This window comes from Antrostomus carolinensis, unplaced genomic scaffold (assembly GCF_000700745.2).
Source record: "Antrostomus carolinensis isolate BGI_N321 unplaced genomic scaffold, ASM70074v2 scaffold19168, whole genome shotgun sequence".
NCBI lineage: Eukaryota > Metazoa > Chordata > Aves > Caprimulgiformes > Caprimulgidae > Antrostomus > Antrostomus carolinensis.
Window position 1 is genome coordinate 26,174 of NW_010333885.1, and position 20,810 is coordinate 46,983.

General features: G+C 36.8%; 1 protein-coding gene across 1 annotated transcript; it reads right to left on the bottom strand.

Annotated features, from left to right (window-relative positions):
- Window positions 1–715: 715 nt before the first annotated feature.
- On the bottom strand, window positions 716–20,380 carry SLC25A36 (solute carrier family 25 member 36; the record flags this gene model as incomplete). The annotated part of the gene is made up of 7 exons (XM_029086498.1): window positions 716–1,504; window positions 2,248–2,537; window positions 5,070–5,136; window positions 5,957–6,001; window positions 12,619–12,719; window positions 15,505–15,582; window positions 20,210–20,380. Coding segments are annotated over 7 exons (946 nt in total), but the record flags the coding sequence as incomplete, so codon positions are not given.
- Window positions 20,381–20,810: the final 430 nt, after the last annotated feature.

Sequence of the window (20,810 nt, forward strand, 5' to 3'; positions counted from 1 at the left end):
GTCTCACTGCTGAATGCAACACATTGTTTTGCAATTGGCTTACAGAACAACAAAACCAATGCCTGAACATTCAATCTGGAGGACAGTGTTAAACTGTCAGCTGCAGTCCAGTACACAGTTGGAAAAAGTGATACATCAATTACCAAGGGGAATGCTTACAAGAAAAGCTCAATTACAATTTTCTCCAGTGTTCTGCACAGAGGCTGTCTGCACTTAAAAGATCTATCACAACTTCAACTGTTTTCTGCTTTCTAGTCACCTTAACCATGGTGATATGTGTTCTCCCCCTGTACTCCCATATAGATACTGGTAATCCAAGTCAGGATGTGCCAGACATTTTAGGGTAATACTGCTTGTTCTTAGGTAGCATGAAACTACTTGAGTGAACCTTGTCTTCAGAAATGGTAGGTTGGACTAGTTGAGAGTTCTCATCACATTAAGAACCTTTAAAAAGGCTATGAAGTAGCATTCAGCAAGTTCTTCCTTAGCTGTGGGAGTGACCTGACAGGTTGGCAAGGAAAACACAATATAGGAGAACATTTCATAGGTGTCTCTCACTTATGGAAAGAAAGTTCCAGAAAAGAAAGAGGACAATGCAGGAGAACTAGAAATTCACATATGCTGATATTAACAGATACAAAACCTGAAGAGTTCAGCAATCAGATCCTTTCTCACTAACCTACAACACTGCTCAAATTAAAAAAAAGTAATCACCTTTTGTAGTGAAGAAATAACTCCATTCTGGGTCCCTGCACCATATTTTGTCTTGAGGTAGCAACATGGAAAAATTTACACACTGACTACTACCTCAGTCTCTTTATGAATCTTCAGAGCAATTGAATGGAAGTTTAAGGTATGGAAAGGTATGAAAGTACTGTCTTTCCCATTCTTCCTACAGGTTACTGTGCAGTAAAACAGATCAAAAAGGATGTAGTTGAGAGTAATCACTAAGAGAAGTAAATAAGGCTGCCCAAGAATATATTTTACATGCCCTCCCTCACCCATCAAGTCTCTGAAGAGGACTGAATGGCCTTGTCTAGATTAACAGATGAAAAGAAAGTTACAATCTTGAATTAAGAGATGTATAAAGGCATTCCCTAAGGGGTAGTTTGCATTTGTCACATTGCCAAGAGACCACACAATAAGGCAGCAAAATTATTCATAGTTGCCCTCAGTCAGCCTTCTGTTTTGCCCATAGCTGCACGTTCCTGGTATAACTTTCCTTTTGCCCACCACATTGGCATTCACATTCAGTGGTCCACTCCAGTCTTTCAATCTTCCATGTTCTTCTAGGAAGCCTTGTTACACTGCTATCCATCAAGCAAGTAGACTACCACTTCATAGGTTGACATCATGATAGCCGTGTTCGGAATCTGTCTGATCAGATGCATAGTTAAACCTCGGTAGAGGGATCCATACCCTTCTTCTCGTACAAGCAAAGATAGTGTCTGGAAGAAAGACCTGTATTTTGTTCCCTCTTCTCTTAGTCTTGTTCGTACAACCTCTGTACAAAGAAAACCACATGTGGTTACTTTCACCACTTTTCATTACCTTTCCCAGCAACCAGTTAGTGATTTTACATTCAAATTCAACCTTTCCCCTTTCCCAAGTTCTCAATCTCAGAACTCCTCTTTAAAAAATGAGGAGGAAGACAAATATAAAAGCAAACTAAGTATGTGTAAGAGGAAAAGAAGTTATGTTTTTGGTAGTATTAGATATCTAACTAAGCAGAAAGTTCATTTGCTTAGTTAAAATCCAGAAGGGGATTGTTGTTTGGGCTTACGTTTTAGCTTGGAAGTTGCAACTAATTGCAACTAATGTCCATTGACAATCTTAATGTATATACAATTACTTTGCTTTCCTACAAAGCACAACTGAAAATCAAATTAGACAGCCTGTTTTCCTAGAAAGGGGACAAGAACTTGCTGGCAAATTATGTGAAATTGTTGAGTATGCAGAGAGATTCCAAGTGAAAAAGGATCTTGTTTTTAAGTACTCTGGGTCACACCCTGGCAAATCCTTTGGAAAAAATAAACATTGCCTAAGAAGAGGCCATGCTAGATAGCCACTTAAAAATACTTCAGCTTCTGAGTACTATACTCATGTTAACTCACTGAATCAGACATGAAAAGCTTTAGACAAATAAATAATTCCTGAGCAAGTGAGCCAAAGTCTGCTACAGATATCACTGAAAAGACTCCCTCTGATAATTTTATTCAGGCTCTTAGCTGTACACGTCCCACTTACCATGGGGATATGCTATTGATGTTGCACAAGTTTTAGAAGTGGCAGCAGCCATCATCATTCCAACAAAGTCCGAAGGTTCTTTTGCCGATTCATCCTCATTGTCCAAGGCAGAAGCAGTCTTATACTCCTGTAGTTTTCTCTTAATACTCTCATAAATAACAAAATGAATAACAGTCTCAGATATGCCTGCGTAGGATGCTGACATTCCTCTGTAAAAGCCTTTAATACCATCTGATCGATAAACTTTTTGGACACATTCGAAAGCACTCATTCGCTTTTCTCCACGATTCCTAAAAAGAAGAGAAAGACAGATATGAAGCTGGTGCAATTTGAGACTGGAAAATAATTAAACAGTTTTGCTTGAGTGACAAGGGGACTTAGGAAACACCTCATGATGCTGAGGGGCTCCGATTCAGACACATTTAAGAACCCAGAACTTGAAGTGAAAGTCTCAAAGGCCTTCAGGCACTAAACACAGGTAAAGCATTACACGGAATCCAAGCCAAATGGTGACTAAAGAAAAAGTACCACATAGACAAGTTGAACAGCTCTAGGCTTCCCTAAGTCTTACAGAATAAAGGACTAAATTGCTTGAAAACAGAGTCCCAAATGAACTGTCAGTGTTGATGAGTCATGAAAAAAATGACCATTTTCTTCTGCATAATAAGTGGATTTCCCCTAAATTGTGTCAAATACATAACTTCATAACATGGCAATTACATTGGCTAAGAGTTCAAAGAGCAGGCCTCACAGCTATCAGCAAACAACTAGCATCATACCAACCAATACAACACAGGTAGCTATTATTTTATTGAACTAAACCACTGCTGATGTCAACGAAAATGCTCAGACATGGCTGTATCAAGCAATACTTGGTAAATAAAGTCTTATTCCTATTTTTAGCTTGCTTACTAAACTGATTTGTGCATGTTGAAATACTTTGCATACTGTACAGTGCTACACAAAATCGTTACAACACTCCATAAAATATGCTTCACGGCAGCAGTGAGTGCAGGCGCTTGAAGCATATGGATTCTGCCAGCAGAGGTCTCCTGAGTGAGCAAGTCAGAACAAAACAGCAAATAACCTTGTAAGAAGTTGTGGTAACTCATATGGATACTGTCAAAGCAAGATAGACAGTGGTGGTAGCTACTGTGTAAGTAGTATGAGGCATCACTCGATGGCAGAATTTAAGTCCTGCTGGTTTGAATCTGCAATGTCAGAGAGCAATGAAACAAGGTACCAAGCACAATTAAGAGAATGAGTGGGCCCACATAGCTGCGAATCAGATCTTGAGTAAGCTAGGTGGCAGATGCTGCAGAGAAGTGGAGGGCTGGCATTGATTTGGTGACAGGCAAGAGAAAAGAGTGAAAGAACAACTGGCGAGAAGAGCAGCTGGACCTACAGTTGCATATCCAGGGGTACCCCAGTCCCCACATGTCCCTATATACCTAGATAGGTGCAATGACAGATTGCTGTAAGAGTTTCTTCTGATGCGCAAGATGCACACCATTGTCTTGAAGGCCAAAGCAATTTCACTTTGGAAACAAAACACATGCCTTCTCCTGTTCTTACTAGGATCATAAGGATTTCTGAGAACAACAAACAAGATGAGGCCAGGATAATCCCAAAGGTCAAGCGTTTTTATGCCTCTAATAACTGAATGAGAAGACCTGAGAACACAGTATATGCTAGACTAGCTCAGTGTCCTACGCAATGTCAGAAGATCCTTCTTCAGATCTCTCACACAGTGTGCTTGATATAACATACAGAAATAACATGCACAAGAAATCTATTATTTTCCCTAATTTCCCTCAAGCTCTATAGTTTAAGCAATTTAACTGTTTTATCAGTAAAAAACAAGCAAAGGCACAAGATATCACCAGGATGCACATAGCACCAAATCCCCTTGGAATTAGTCATGGAATTACTACCTCAATCATACAATGTCATCACAAAAAAAAAAATCTCATTGTCTGGGATATATTTACTATGGTTACCTTGCAGCTAAGTAGGCCTACTATGAGGAAAAATGCTAATATGCACTTAATTCAGAAACTCCAACAGATCTCTAAAATAGTAATATGTGGACCATTAATGTATTTAAGATGGCAGAAGAAGGAATTTTATATTGCACGCTAAGTTTTCTGTAGAGAAGTCTATAAAATGAACAAGACAGTTGCATTGAGACACTTGCACCATATCAGTTGCCCCCTACAGTTTTAAATAGATAGGAATATAAAGATCTTTCTTTCTCCCTTTTTGCATAAAGTTCTACCTCATTAGAAGTTTTCTAATAACAGTTTCTGTAATCAATTTTGTAATAAGTCCAAACAACTTCTATTGGCTGCCCCTTATTAGGTCGATTCTTGTGATTTGATCCATGAAAGCAATTTTCCACTTTTTATAGGCTAGAGCTCACTGTCTGTAAAAAATGAAAACCAGGATGTTTCAGGCATTTTTCTAAACTTTAGCTAAAATACTTAAATCCTTATTTCAGGAATGTTTAGCTCAACAGCTAAAAAAAAAGAGAATATATTACAGTTGCATATGGTTGTTAGAATATTATTTTAATGAGACTGTTAACCTGCTAATTCATTCCAAATTTGCTGGCCAGTCTACTATAGTGCCTCAAGCATGGCTCAGAACACAAAGATTAACACGGAGAAAAATTATAGTGTGACTTGTAGATAGATCAGCACCTACTTTCTAATTGGAAATGCTGGATATTTAAAGAATCATTCCATTTTGGGATGCAGACAGATGCACAACATTTAAGCAAAGTCTTATCACAGCAGTGATATTTCCCATTGTCACTATACCTTGCATCAAGCTGTAATCGTGTCTTTACTAGCCAAATGGGATTAGTTGTTGTGATCGCAGTAAAACCTAAAATATTTAAAAAGAAAAGTTAGGTGTCATAGAATCACAAGACCAACTGCATCTAAGTTCGAAATGCACACAGTAAGGTACAGAGGATGCAAAAACTCGGACTATACTGATTTATAGAAAGTACCCATTGTAGCCCTTTACTGTTATTTTATTAATCCATACAGCCAATAAACATTTAACTTATTTTTAATTTTTACATTAATATTGAGTAAGTTTGATTCTTAGCAAGAGACGTCCTATATAAAATAAGCCCAATTGTGTACATTTCGCCACCTATCTAATCATATCAACCCTGTTTTGACACCACAAAAGAGCAAAGCTAGCTAGGCTAATATTAGCCAATTTGGCAAACATGTCAATAAAGATGCATTGCAAATACAGCTATAGCAATTTGAGATGGTATAAAACATTATGTCAATTTAATTTGCTACCTGAAATACAATCCGAGTTTAAAAGCATGCAGACTGAATAAATACTACTTTTGGTGCAGTTAAAAGGCATGTATTACTGTAAGTTAAGAGACCTTTTAATAATGAACTATAAAGAGTAGTTAAATTTGAGTGCTAATGTTTTATTTAGTATTCAAAGCAGAGATTGTTGGTTGGCCTAGGACTACTTTTACAAGCATATGAGTGTTTAAGTTGTTAAAGTAAATAGTATGACTTCTAACTATCCACACAGACACCAACTATTCAGGCTTGCTTAAGGGCTTAAAGCTTTGATTTTCAGTCCACTAAAGAAAAACAAAAGGAAGAAAAAAAAAGGAAAAGGAAACAAATAAAAAAAAATAAAGAAAAGAAGTAAGAATCACTCTTACTTCCGCACAACCGTGGAGAGAAAAAGAGCAGAGTGAAAGGCAGCTCTGAAAAAGTAAAATAAAATAAAACATCTAGAGTTGTAATACCACACATGCACCATTAATGAGGTGTCATGTCTGCAGGAGAGAAGAGGAAAAGGGAAGAGCTGGAACATGGCCAGGCAAGAGATGATAAATTTAGACACTTGCTTTCTAAGTGACACACATCACTTATATATCACTAAAAAGACATACTGCCCTCCTGCAGGGGAATGGACTGGGGTTGTGGGAAAGCAAAGAGTTACCTTGTTCAGTGCATATCTGGTGCACAATACTTATACAGCAAACAGGCTATTGATAAGCCTGTTTATGGAGATCATTAACAGCTTACATATATATATTTAGCAGAACCACTTGCATATGTTACGTGTTACTTCAATCACAACCTAGGTTTACATTGTACACAAATGACTGCAATACTGAGAGAAATGCCAGGGGATCTTAACTGTTTTAAGGTTTGTTCTACCCCCACCACCAAATCTTAAATAGTTCATTATGATTTTCAGTTACTGTTCTAAAGACAAACTACAAGCTTTAGCAGCTACTAAGATTTAGCCATACTTCTGTGCCAAAATAGCAAAACCACATTGGATATTTCAGTTTAGTCTTTTGATAAAATAAGTTTTGAAACTTACTCAAACCTCTTAACTAAATAACTAGAGAAAGGTTTGGGGTTGGCTTTTTTTTTTTAATACACTACTCATTTTTATGTCTAAGTACATATATATGTACGTATTTCACTCCTTCATATGATGGCGTGAAATCCTAAAAAGCCAAAAGTAGGTTATATCTGTATTTCATGTAGGTAAATAATTAAGTAAAAACTTAAAGCATCAGGGAACTACTCTGCCATAATAAGGCATGGGATGTTTTTAAAACATACTGCATCTGCAAAAAAGGTTCTGTAGTTCAACTAGCCATAGCCCTTCTGACCTGTCCCTTGATGCCATAGAAACTTCACTGATTCCAATAGCACTTGACCCTGGGTTGAACTAAACTGAAGGAAAACATTGCTCTTGAGTTTTTTCTTTATACTAGCACTAGGAAAGGTTTATTTTTCTTTTACTTCAAATCAGAATCTTTCCACATCTGTAGTGCAGTGAAGGGCACTAGGAATGCACAGGACAGCAAAGGTTTTGAAATAAAGTGGGGAAAAACTACTAACTTCCCCTACCAACAAGTTTTCCAGGAAAGACTTCTTTCTATAAAAGAAAATTTGTTCCCAAGTCTCTCCTAGTTCTTAATTAGAAGTGAGGAAGTCCAGAAAATCTTTTGCATTTCTATTTAAGTTGCATGCTTTGGAATTTTGTTACTGCTAGACTGTATGTTACAGCATTATCTGCTTAGTCCTTTCTCCTTCCTATTCAATTCAAAAAAGCGGTCTCTGTAGATCCTAAATCTACAAAGGAAACACAGAGGTGAGATCAGACGTAGTGTCCAAGTGGCAGTAGTGACTATATTCACCCACAGCAGCAGCCTGATACTTCTAGGCAGGCTGGGAAGAGAATATTGGAGATTGCCAGTGAAGGGTGGTTGGCACAGGATGCAGCTTACTTTGTCCAAAGTTGCTCTGATCATTACTTAAGCCTAGCACCCCTAACTAGGGCTGTCATAAGCCTAAATTGGTGCAACAGTTCAAACCAAAGCGTTCAAATCAAAGAGCCTTCAATAATTCAGGTTTCAATATGCAACGACTACAGCTTAATTCTTACAGGTACTGCAGCAAATACAGTTAGCAGAAGAAAAATAAATTGAGTTGAGTGATGCTGACATTGAGGAAAGCACTCCAAAACATGAAACATAGCATTTGGGATCTTTGATACGATAAGCTTTTTTTTTTTTTTAAATACAGAAAGTCTGTAGCAAAAGTATTTGTTAAAAAAAAATAAAGTTGAGGGGGCTTTCAACTAATATGAACCTCTATCAACTGTTTTCTTTTTCTATTTTTCTTTTTAGAAGTCTTGGTGAACCTTATAATGCTTTACAATGTTTATCAATGTGTTGCATCCTTAAGAAAGATTCTAGATTAATTAGAAGTATAAATCAATTTGGCAACACCAGGAACTCCTGTACCTCTCTATGTTGTATTTTCTTCTATGAAATTGTATCCCAGTTTCAGAAAGAAAGAATTATCTCAATCTCCTTTTTCAGCTATTCTAGCTACTAACAGGTAAGATCCCAGGTATTCCTATTATGCATCACATTTCAAAGGTTAGGAATTTTTTTTTATCTACAAGCCAATGCAATTGATTCAGACATATGTGAATATGGAATGCTGAATTAAAAATCCAAAGTATTAAAACAAAAAAAAACTAAAAGAGAAAACAGAAAGAGACAGAGAGGAGATTATATACATACTAAAAAAGAAAAAAGAAAAGAGGTCTTTGAAATAATATGACAACACAGAATATCAGCTGCAGCATTTTAAAGGCAGCTCTGAGGTACTGAAAAAACCCAAAAGGCCTTGTTTAACCCAGTAGGGACTTTCAATTAGCCAGAGCTAAGTAAAGTAGCAGCTACCAGTGAAAGGTATTTTCCACCTTTCCCTGAACTGCACAGAAAAAATAACTCAACAGAGTTAAGGAGAAGTGATGTCTTTGCACAATGCACGTCATCCGAGTTCAAGATAATGAAAGTGAATTCCCCTTATTTTGTTTATTTAATAGATATTACAAACCCAATGTGTGGTTCTTACACTAGAGGCTGCAAGAGACGCTCAGTTCAGTACTCACGAGGTTTAAGTTAGTCCATATTTCTGCAGGAAGTGACCTGCGGATGGGGAGCATGAGATGACACGATCTCACTCTTTTCACGGGAGAAATGTACAGTAAATGCCTAAAATAGACACAGGCTTTTCTGTATCATAACAACAAGCAGTGACCTCATCAGACACATGTGTACAAATCGAATCCCATTGGAAGGATTTGTGAATTAGTTATTGTGAGATCTAACTGTTTTCATGTAAAAGTTTAGGAAAAAAATAAAATAATAATCAGAACAGGCCACAGATATTAAAATAGTTGTGTAAAATGCACTGAGTACTGAAATTTCTGCTCATTTGCAGCAGTTCAATTTTATTTCTCCAAATACTTACCTATATATTAAATTTACAAGTGATCCCTCTGTCTTCCCCACTCCCTCCCAAATATCAGTCAAAAAAGCTAGCCTTATCTTAGGACTGAAAAAGCAAGACAGATGCCTTATGAAATCAAACTTTCTAACATCAGTAATCAATGAACTAAACATGCATTTTATTTGGTATTAAGTAACTGTGTACATACTACTACAAAGTCACAAAAGCATGGTATCTCTGTAAGTCATAAAGTGGCCCCATTTTTTATTAAAAAAACCAAAAAATCTACATTTGGGTTGATTTGCCAGTAGACTTCTAGAAAGAACAGCGATAGCATACAAGGCAAAGTAGTTCTGCAGCAGATTTGCAACCATGTTGTCTGAATGAGGCTATGAGTCATTAGAGAGGCAAATCAGAAAGCTGTACAGGAATCAAGTATCATTCGGTTCTCTACAGTTTTTATTCTCTGTGGCAAAAAGAGGTTGAACAAGTGCAATGAGAAGGCAGAGTTTATACTGAATCTGAGAATTTAGCCTAACTTTGAAATGTACAGAGATAGACTACCTTCACACAAGCAGACACTCATTCTTATTGTATGCTTCAGATATAATCACTGTCCAAGTTTGCAAAAAGAGAACCATGTGACATGCCAAGTCATAATCAAAAAAGATTGCCAAGTACTTCATGTCAATACACAGGTATTTTAGATATGAAGGTGACATGAATTATATGCCTGAAGCTAGCATGCAGCAAGAGAAAAACATTAATTTCTAATTACATAAGGCATCAATTACTAATATGTAGCATAATTCATCCTCCTTGGGATAAAACAAGCCTACTAAAAGGATCTTAATAAAACCAAAACCATGTTTTATCTTAAGAAGGAAGAATCAGGCTAAAACCAAACAAAAATGCTAAAAATACCATACCTCAGCTTCTCACTCTCCAAAATACTGTGTGCACAGAGTAATCCTTATTTTATAATGACATCAGTGTAGCCTGAGATACTTAAGTATTAACATATGATACAAGTAAACTGTATTTAAAGTTAACTAAAGTTCACTACTCAGAGTACTTTAATAAAACAGTAAGTTACAGATTTTTTTTAAAATTGTATTTTTGCATCATTATTGTATTTTATTGTATTTGTATTTGTTGTAATTGTATTGTATTTCCTACAGGAAAAGCTTTTTAAGTGCGAGCACTATCTCCTGCTCATTAGGTATCAGAAGCCTTTATGTAACAGAAAGGTCATATCCAAACAAAAAAACCCCTCATTTAAGATTGAGTTACTCAATTCGTTACTGAAACCAGTGACAGCTGCAAAAGAAAAAAACCAATACTGATTATTTTTTGCCAGTTATTAGAAATGTTCATCCACCTTGCTAATATTGAAATCTTAAGTTCAAAAGCAAATATTACAGTAATCTTCTGTGTTAACTTGTTTAAGTCAGCCAAGTAAGAGCTCACAATCTCGTCCCTGTTATTTTGCCATTTCCTTAAGCCGACTTGCATCATATCACAATACAAACCTTGCAGGTAAAACTGTTAATAGCTGGTTTAAGTGCATTTTCTGAAATATATTAGAATTACAAAAACAAGGTTAGCACATTCCCAAGAAAGCACTATTAATTTTAACTGCAGTCCTTTTCATATAAATCAGAATACCACCAGTACTGAGTATTGAGAAACTGTTTGTCAAAGACCCTTCTTTGAAAGGTCTTCCATAGAGCATCTTTCAAGAGAGAAAGTAAATTATGACTTGCTGTGTGAACCTGCACTGGGCATTCAGTTTCATCACTGGTTTAGAAATACAACTGCAGAACTAGGTATGTACAAGACAGACACAAAAGTTGTTCAATATTAAAACTTGCATACAAAAGTTAAAAAGGCAAACAGCAATTAAGGCTCAAATACATTTACCCCAGTCTCCTGCAGTCATTAGTACAAATGCATCCTACCAACCTTCTGGAAGGGAAGTAAGTTAATAAGCAGACACAGAACTCGTGACAAGCTACAGTGTGTCTGCAAGCACTTGGGAAAAGTCACTACAGCACATCTCTGTGTGTTCTTTTCACTACAGAAGGAGGGCAGTAACTTCCAAAGATAAGGAACACTGACTCTTTGTTTGCGTGCAGCAGTGCATGAGTTACACAAGTTATCTTCATTTGAGGATAGGCTTGTTTCTATTGCCCATACTCCTGCCCCCCGCCCCCCAAATTTAAGCACGTTTTTTCCCCTTGATAAAGAGCTGAAGACAATTTTTCTTGGAGTAGTTAATTGATTAGGATGAACTCTCATTAAATTCCCTTCTATCCCATTCCCATGATGTTCACCTACAAACAAAACATATTTCCAGGTAATAAAAAAAATAGTGCATCATCTGAGCACCTTATTTTGCCCATTTAAGACAAAACAGCTCTCCTTATATCTCTAAGATTAAAAAATGCCATTGCATTTCTCATGTGCTAGAGATGAGCATCAGTGTGTTATTTAATCATAAAGCTAGTGTCACTTATATTTTCTACGCTATATAAAAATTTCTTTGTGTCAGATTATTAGCCAGTATTAAATAGAAAACTAATCCTATTAGTTATTCTGACATAGCCTTTGGCAGTCCATTCCAGCTTACTAGTACTCAAATTATATATATTGGTTTTAAAATTTGACAGAAATTAGAAACTTCATCAGGCTACCATAAAATTGTCAGAATTCATCTGTGAAGTGTCTACGGCCTATACAGGAAAAAAAACAGCTTGTGAAAATTTGTTTTTGTGTAGGATAGATAGACACAGGCAACAATAGGTGAAGTTTTGATTTCCCCAGCACAAGTCCATGACCATAACTCAGCTCAGTTGCCTTTAACTTCCTGCGTTAATGATCCCAAAGCACAGAACATACAAATCAAGCAACAAATACTGGTAGCTGCTAAAATATACCAAAATTACACCACAGATATAAACCAGCTGTTTATTTCCAGAGATGAAAATATATGCAAACTACAGAAATCTTCTCTTCTATGTCACTTTAGGGGTAGAGCAAACTTCAAATGGACTGGTATTTGAACAAATGAGGAGGAAGTGTTGCATGTAATTTAAACAAATATCTGCAAGCACATTTCAGAAAGACAAAAGTAAGTCAGATATACAAAGCTGCAACAGAAAGTGATGGTAAAAAAACAGATTGAGAAGCATTAAACCAGAGTTCAAAGCAAAGAATGTTGTTTATAGCTTGAAGAGCAAAAAGTTACTGTTTTGAAAGTTCCATTTTACATTTCACAAATTTACAATTGAAAAAGCAGGCATGCAAGTTTTCCTAGAAAAGACTATTTGCACACACAGTTAAAGATCTTAATTAACACTAAGTGCAAAGTTTCATACACATATTCTCCAGATAGTTTGTTTAATGAGAGGCCAAAGAAGGTAATGACTACAATCATTCACTGAACACTGTTTTGTTCAGGTTTCCCCCCCCACCCCCCCCCCCATGTATTTCCACCTCACATTTGTAGATATGATTAGAATGAAGCTAAAAAGTTACAGATCCTTACCTGCCACACCAGCTGAAATCATGTGTACCTGGGTAGAATCTGGACTGAAGATACTGTTCAACTTTTCCTTGCAGTTTGAGTAAGCAGCAAAATATATTGCTCTAAAATTAGAACAAAATCCAAGTTACGTTATATCTTATGCATCAGTGCCATTAACTTCACTAACTCAAGATGATCTTGGTTCAAATCTTACTTCCTCGGGAAAAAAAAAACTACTCAAGGAATAAGTCTCGCAAAGTAGTGTGACTATTCTAGTAATGGAAAAGAAAAAAATAAAAACCATACTTTACAACTTTTTCTTCCACAACAGCTTCAGTTAACAATTAGTGAGGGGAAGGATAGATAATTAGAAATATGGCAGTAATTGTGACACTAGAAAGTTTAGCGAGGGAAGAAAAACACTGCTTAACAAAGAACTGAAGTTACAGTATTCTGTATTTCTTTAACAGATCAAATTTGTTCTAACAGACCTAAACTCATTTCAGTAGCATTACAATTTCAAAAGAACTAGCAATAACAAGTATGTAGCTTTTTTTTTAAAACCAAACAGCACACTTAATATTTATAATATTATTCTAGCATTTAAGATGTAAATATTGATACCTTGTGGTTATATTTTATAACTTGCAGTTCTAAATATGTATATTTTAAATGCTAGAACAGCTGTGAAGCTGGGATTCCCATTTTGTTTCTTTAGTTTTGTATTTAGAATAGACACAGATTTTTTTTTTTCTCTGAATACACTACCAAAAAAAATTGTAAACTTGTACTACATTCATGTCTGAGCTGGTATCAAAACAAAGCTAGACATAAAAGTCAGCAAGTCAATGCATTATATTACAAAAACAATGCTTGTTTTCACTCATTAAAGCTAAACCCCCTTATTTTAAGCACATCCAAAATTCACATTTAAGTTTGTAACTCCTCTTTTTTATTTTATTTAAACTTACAGACACACCTCTATAAGAGAAAATATGAACATGCAAGTTTTCCTGAACAGAACATTAACCTGATTAGCTGTGCAAACATGTTTTTCTTTATTACAAAGACGACAAAGTGCTTGTTTCATGACTGTAATTTCTAAAATGGAATCTGAACTCAGTTAAGTATACTGGATGTGTTATGAAACATGCTTCTCTACAGCTTATTTAAACAAAGAGCTGCTGTTAAATCCACTTAGCTAATGCTTAATTGAAATGAAGTACTGCATGAAGACCGAGGCAGCCAGAGGGGAATGAGGATGTGCTTATTTATAAGACTTCACACATTATATCAAGTTGACATTTTTAGTATGGCAGGGGAGGAGGGAAACAGCTAAGTATTTCACCTGTGGGAAGAATGGAAAGAAATTAGAAGATTTAATGTAAAATTTACTAAAAATAAATAGTTTTTTGCAGTTGGGGATATTTTTCATTGAGGATAGTAACTTATAAACGGAATCTATTGCTGTATAAAAATTGCTGTTAAAAAAGTAATATAAATGTTGAACATTCAGACCAGACTGGACTATCAAACAACAGTACAAGCTCTTCAGATTAGGAAGTGCTAATACCCACAGGTGTCAGGAACAAAGAAAGCTATTGGAATTGCTTCAGCTTCTCCAAACAGCAATGCTAAGTTAGTGATCAGAAAGTGTCTCCGGTACTCCTAATTACTTAAAAAAAAAAAATCTGCCAAAATAAAAGAACTTCAATTCAATTCCTTCAGTTCTCTTATTCAAGCAGAGGATCTACAGAACACCACATCATCTGTCAGATCTAAGTAGAAGACAGATCAATGCTGAATGGAAAGTCCAGTTTAATAAAATGTTCCAGAAGCATCTAATGACCTTAAACTAGAAAAGTTAAGATATTCTCCAACTGGGTGTGCAGAAGACAGAAATATCTTCTCTTCAGACAAAAAAAAAAAAAAAAAAATTAGGGCACCAAGTCAAGGGAAGAATAAAACCTTTGTGGAATATATTCCCTCTACATAAAGACTCTTCTCTTTTTAAGAAAAAGAAGGGAATAAAAACAGACCAGAAAACCTCAGAGGCCATATAGCCTCACCCAGGATTAAGTAGTTATATTAGTTTTACAGGGCTTTATTACCATACTCTTCCTTAGGTATTCTATTTTTGGATTGAACTTAGGCTAACACTTGCATGTAAGAATCAATTCAAGCTCTGACATAATCTGTACCTCGCTCTGACTGCCAGCATGAGAGAGCAGCTAGAGCCTTTGTGCTGATGCAGAGCAATGGACAGTAGCAATACCACTGCCAATGAGATCAGATTTACATCCTCGTTCACTGCACTCTGATGCTGCCCCAGTACCCTTTGGAGTCTAGTCCATTGCTGGATCTGCTTTCTCTGGGACAGCTGTTAAGTGTGCCATCCTACCCAATCTTGCCCTTGAAGTTTTCGAACAGGTTTCCTACTGCAGGGGGAAAGTAGTCTGTGCTTCACCAGAATCCAGGAAGAAAGACCTAGTGTTTTGAGGCTACAATCACACCATGGCTTCCTGAAGACGATGGACTAACTGAAAGATAAATCTACCTTCACATTTTCAAAAGTGCAACTTCTTGTTTACATGTGCAACTCCTTAAGCATTTTCCTTCTTAACTGGACAAAACTCTGCATAAGGAATAGTACATAATAGTAAATACTATTATAGTGGCATATAGGATAGTAAATGCTGAGACAGTGGGATTGGAGCTGCAAAGTACACAAGTGACTCAATTTCTCAGACAACAAGATTACCCCAGGAACCAAAGGTTATTTGCTATTAAGCATTTACAACTACAGATGCAAAACTCACTTCAAATTAACCTTAAATACCTTAAATAACATACAGCAACTTAAATGTAATCAAAATTATTTAATTTACTGTACACATTTGTATTTACCTGGAAGGAGCAACGCCTACTAAATTAGGACCCAGCCCTCTAAACAGAGAACGAGGGCCTTCCTTTTGCAAGATCATCCTAGAAAACAAGAAAGTGACAATACTGTAACATTCACATAAAAATTAAGGAATGCACTTGACAACCATAGCTACATCATTTTAAGCTTTACTCTGTGTAAAACTTTCATAGTAACCGACAATGCAGCGCTGACCACAAAAAAATAGTAATTTCCTAGAATCAGCATAAAATAAAATTACATTATTACTTGACATGCCATAGAAGAACTAAACACAGAAATAAAGCATTATGATGTCAATACAGACTTGCCTCAAAGACAGGAACACATATATACATGTGGTTATCTGTCATTGGGAAGTTAAAGAAAGTGTCCTTTTATGAGGGAGAAAATACTAAGCATGGAAATGTTCAGATTCCTGTAGGTTGTAGATTGTTCAGGAGACAAATACTTGATTCTATTCTACATTCCTTTCATCACCCTTTAGCTCCCAATGTTTGGGAACTTTTTTGGGTGAAAGGGACAGGGGGTGAACGGCAAGAGAGGAGGAAAGAAGAGAGACTTACGAAGGTTGAAGGTTCAGTTACAGCAAGTCATATGCTTTCTGAGAGCAGCTCATGAAGATGTTAGCTCTACTACCTCTCATGCCCAGCCATGGACATCTTTTGCAATCTATTACCTACTCTTCTCAAAAAGACAGAAACCTCAACATAGCTTTGCATGTGCTACTCTGGTTTGATTCTTCAACACTCCTAACAGTACACTAAGTTATGTGACAGAAGTTAGAGGAAAGGAGCCTTTCAGATACAAAGTCCTGCCTTCCTCATCCCCATAAGTGATCTAAATCCACTAAGCATTCAACTAGGAACCCTTTCTTAGCTTTACTCTTTCTATAAGATAAGGTGATTATTTTGACTACAGTAAAAGGAAATGGAAACCTCTGATGTGAGAAGTGGTCCTGCCTTGAGGCTGGCAGGGAATCTGTCCTAGCAGTTCAGAACTACTGCCTGTGTGCTCCTACCAAAGCACTGCTGCTGGGCTATGGAACTAGTGTTTTTTCCTTTTTGCTCCATTCCAAAAAGACAATCCTTAGCTCCTCATGCAAGGTAACTCACTTAAAGTGGAGATTAACCGAAAAAGGAGTGTAACCCATGCACAGAGTCACACCACAGTACAGCCCTAACGTCTCATGGTACCAAGTCACTATAAACACAGCTCTGGAAAGATTGCTTGGGTATGACCTTACATCTTTGCAGAATTTACAGAGAGACACAGGGACACGAGAAGTGAATTGAGACCTCTGATGAGGCATTACTAGTACTTAAGTGTTTGGAATACCTACCCTATGTAACTGTGGTTTTTAGAAAGAGTTGAAAACCATCATGCAGCAAGGCAAACTGGCACGGTAAGAGGATACCATCAATATCTGGTTGCCACTAAAGTAATCTGTCCAACAATCTAGATGCTAATCAGATATGGTATTTTAAAAAGTATGGTAGGACATGGGAGGAGAAACAAGGACTATCTGCATCCCAGCACTACGAACTGCTCTAGCAATTGCTTTAGAACCATATTTAAAGTTAATTTGCAACTACTTCACTAGATGCTACAAAACAGAACTCTGTGCTTATTGATTTAGAAATACTGGCCAATATACACAAATAGTTCTGTATATTTCTTCTTGAAAGAGACAAGCAGGTTAGTGACAAGCCAATTACTCAATAAAGCAAACTACCCTTGTATAAATGGCTATTTTGTTTGGAATTTACTATCAGAACAAACAGGTGAAAGCACTGAAGGAGATTCCAAACCTATTCTGATTTCCAGTAGTTGATTCACCACAGTTCTGTTGCTATATCAAACTAAAAGTTTACATTTGTTTTCAGTAAGCAAAAGTAAAATGGTGGTTCAGCACAATTATCACTATTTAGAAATGCTGGCACATGTGTCCAGCAACGTCTTAGCTTCATGTCCATAACAATTAGATATGCCTTCACCCTGTGGGTAGCATTGCTCCACAGCAATAGAATCATAGAATTGTTTCGGTTGGAAAAGACCTTTACGATCATCAAGTCAAATAACTGGAGTATTGAACACATACTCAAGAGCACTTTGGAAATACGAATTACTTAGACATGTCTGTCATTCTGACAGTATTTCTAATACTTACAGAATGAATTCATCTAAAATATCTTGCCATATTCCAGAGCTCAGCATGGGCACAGCATCAGATTACAGCAAAGTTGAACCCAGTTAACATGATCTGTGTCCACTTAAAACACTACTGAAAAATCACTACTACCACAATATCCTGTGTTACACACGTATATATGCACATATAACATACACATATAACATATGCATATATACAAAGCAGCAAGAACCTCAGTCTTAAGAGAAACTCAGGAGTGAAGTGGACCAGGTTTATTTGTTTCTTCTGCATCTACAGTGTTCCAAGACTTGACAGAGTAACAATGTGTTAAAGAGAGGTTGCAGCAGATAGGATTATAAAGGTGGTAGTTAGTGACCCTCTTCTGCATTCACAGACACCAGCTGGAGGAGTTCCAGAACCTACACTAAAAATAAAACACAAACTTTTTGCATTAAAAAGCAGATCCCAGAGCCTGCATTGTTTGTTGAAAGCAGTAAATGGCAAATCCATGGTTGGAAGAGCAGCCCAAATGCTCCAAATGGCCTCAGCTGACCTGCTTACGTCACATGGGAAAGCCAGCACTGGGAGGCCAGTCAGATTTCCATTATCAGGACCTCAGATTTAAACTCAGCAAGGTTAGTTATGAGAGGCATCTGCAATATGACATACACCACAGATATTTAGCAATAAGGGAATTTGCTTTTGTCGACAGAGAATACAGTCACCTGTACCAGTTCTTCTGAGTTTGTTTCCTGACAAAGATGCCTTTGAAGTCACCTCTGTTGATGCTTAAGATGCAGAAGTGATTTCACAGCAGCCAGTTAACTGAAATTCTGCCATCATGTGCCTGATTCACTCTGCTTTTAGACTGAGTATTGCAAATCTTGGAGCACTACACTGAATTTGGTATGAGAAGAGACAACCAAACCCTGACATCTACAAGTCAGAAAAATATCAAGTGAAAGTAAAAGCAAAAGGGTTATGAGTGACAGAGGGATCCAGTTTGATTTGCTCACTGAACAGTCCTAGTCCCTTAACCAAGAATAATTATGCCCTGTACCTATGTATTTCTATTGTCACAGTCCATTGCCAAATTATTTGGGGTTTTTTCATTTTTACTGTATTTAAAGATTTTGAAACTCAAAAAAGTTAGTTAGTATCTCAGTTGTTTGATACTGACCTGGAATAAAAACACATCTAAGCAAAGAACAAAAGCAGAAGTTACACATTCTTGTACCACAGATAAACAAGCAACATGTCTAAGCATCAGATTAAAAACAAAACAAACCCCACACAAAAACAAAACAAACAAGCCCTACCAATGAAGTTCATCATGGACTATCTCTACCTCAGCTGAATTTGCTTCCTGGGAAGACTAAGTTATTTTGGGTTCTAGGGTTGGGTTTAAAGCATAGCAGGCTTCTAGCAGAGGTGCATATGAAACAAATATCTGTCTTCCTGCTATTCATTCAGATGCATTTCTAAATGGAAGATAAATTCATAACCAAACATACAGTTGAAGGACTCAACTTCCATCAAAAGAAGCCAGTGTTTTAGATGGAGCTCTCCTCCCCTGTCACAATCTAAGCCCTTTTTTCCCCACACACTTGTTCCCAATATGTTCACCCATCAGACTCCGATACATAGAAGAGCTGAATCAAAGCTTCCATGATAAGAACTATCTTCTATTCAAGCAGTTATTTGGGTAAAACCCCCATTTAAGCAAATCCTATTCCCTACCCAGATTAAGCCTAAATTCTACACTGCAACTGCCAGAAAGGGCATTCTACAAACTTCTCACTGATTAATGGGGATAGAAGATAGCTTGTCTGAGTCTTATCAAATTCTTTATAATGCAAGAAGCAGTAGTAGGTCCTTTCTGGAGGAAAACTCCCCTCATTCCCAAATACTGAAGGTTCCTCTCCATAAATGACTAGCTTGAGTCCCCCAGAGTGAAGTGAACCCTGTCTGTGGTCTGTACTAGCAGTTTAATTGTGGTCAGCTTTCCTACTGGCTATTGAACATCATGAGCACTGGTGACAAGAAGTGCTTCATAGCACTAAAAGAAGTGTTACTAGTCACACATCCACCAGCAGGTATTGAGAGGCAGGAAGGGTACAGAGGGACTAAGAAACTGAGTTAACTTTCACAGGACTTCTTGCCTCCATATCTAGCAACATCTATGATTTGGAAGCAAAACCGTTTAAAAAGTCTTATACTAACACCTTTTCAGGATGAAAAACCAAGTCTGGCACTTAAGCAGTACCTGTGCCCCCAGTGAGTTTTTGGGATGTAGTTTGGAGCTGTGAATTATACAGGGTATATATGCTCTAGCTAATTCAAGGTACAAACTCAAGCATGAAAGACATTCAGAAAAGTGGAATGTGAAACTTACAGTTAAAAGGCAAAACATGCAAAGTCATCTCATGGTAGCATTATGACAGACGTAAGAGTAAGTCTTTCATACAGATTTGTCCATCATACCTCTCTTCTCTCTTCCCAAAGTGAACCAAAAACCTAGCAACATGTACACTCACTTCAAACAATGGAGAGGTCCAGGAGAAACTCTGGTTACTCGATTGATGCTAGCACCATTCACAGTGTTGAGATGGACTTCAGAGATGTAGAGAGTCACAGATGAGGACTGCAATCGTGTTTTCACAACTTCCAGTGGACATGTCAGAATTGCACCAACAGTACCTCCACATCTGCAAAAAGAAATATGATCACATTTTTAACTACAAAGAAACTGAAGGATATGCTCACATATAATTAACATTATACTCAACACAGTCAAATTGCAAAGGGTGAAGAAACAACTGGAACGTGCGTGACAATGCTGCAGTTATTTGCCCTTGAAGGCAAGTAAACTGTTAAGTCAGTTTGTTAACTCCACAACTTGGAGTAAAAATTTAAACAGACAAAAATAAAGTTTCCCAGAGTAGTGAAAGTGCAGTCTTCAGTACATGCTGTTCAAAACAGTACTTTCTGGAAAGTAGGTCAGTATCTGAAATGCTTAACTTCTTATGGTAAATTTTAACTTTTTTCAAATGTTTAGTGCCTTCCTGACCACAAACAAGGTGCCAAAAATCCTTAAGGTTAGAAAAGCTTTATGCACATTGGACTATATGTGAAAAG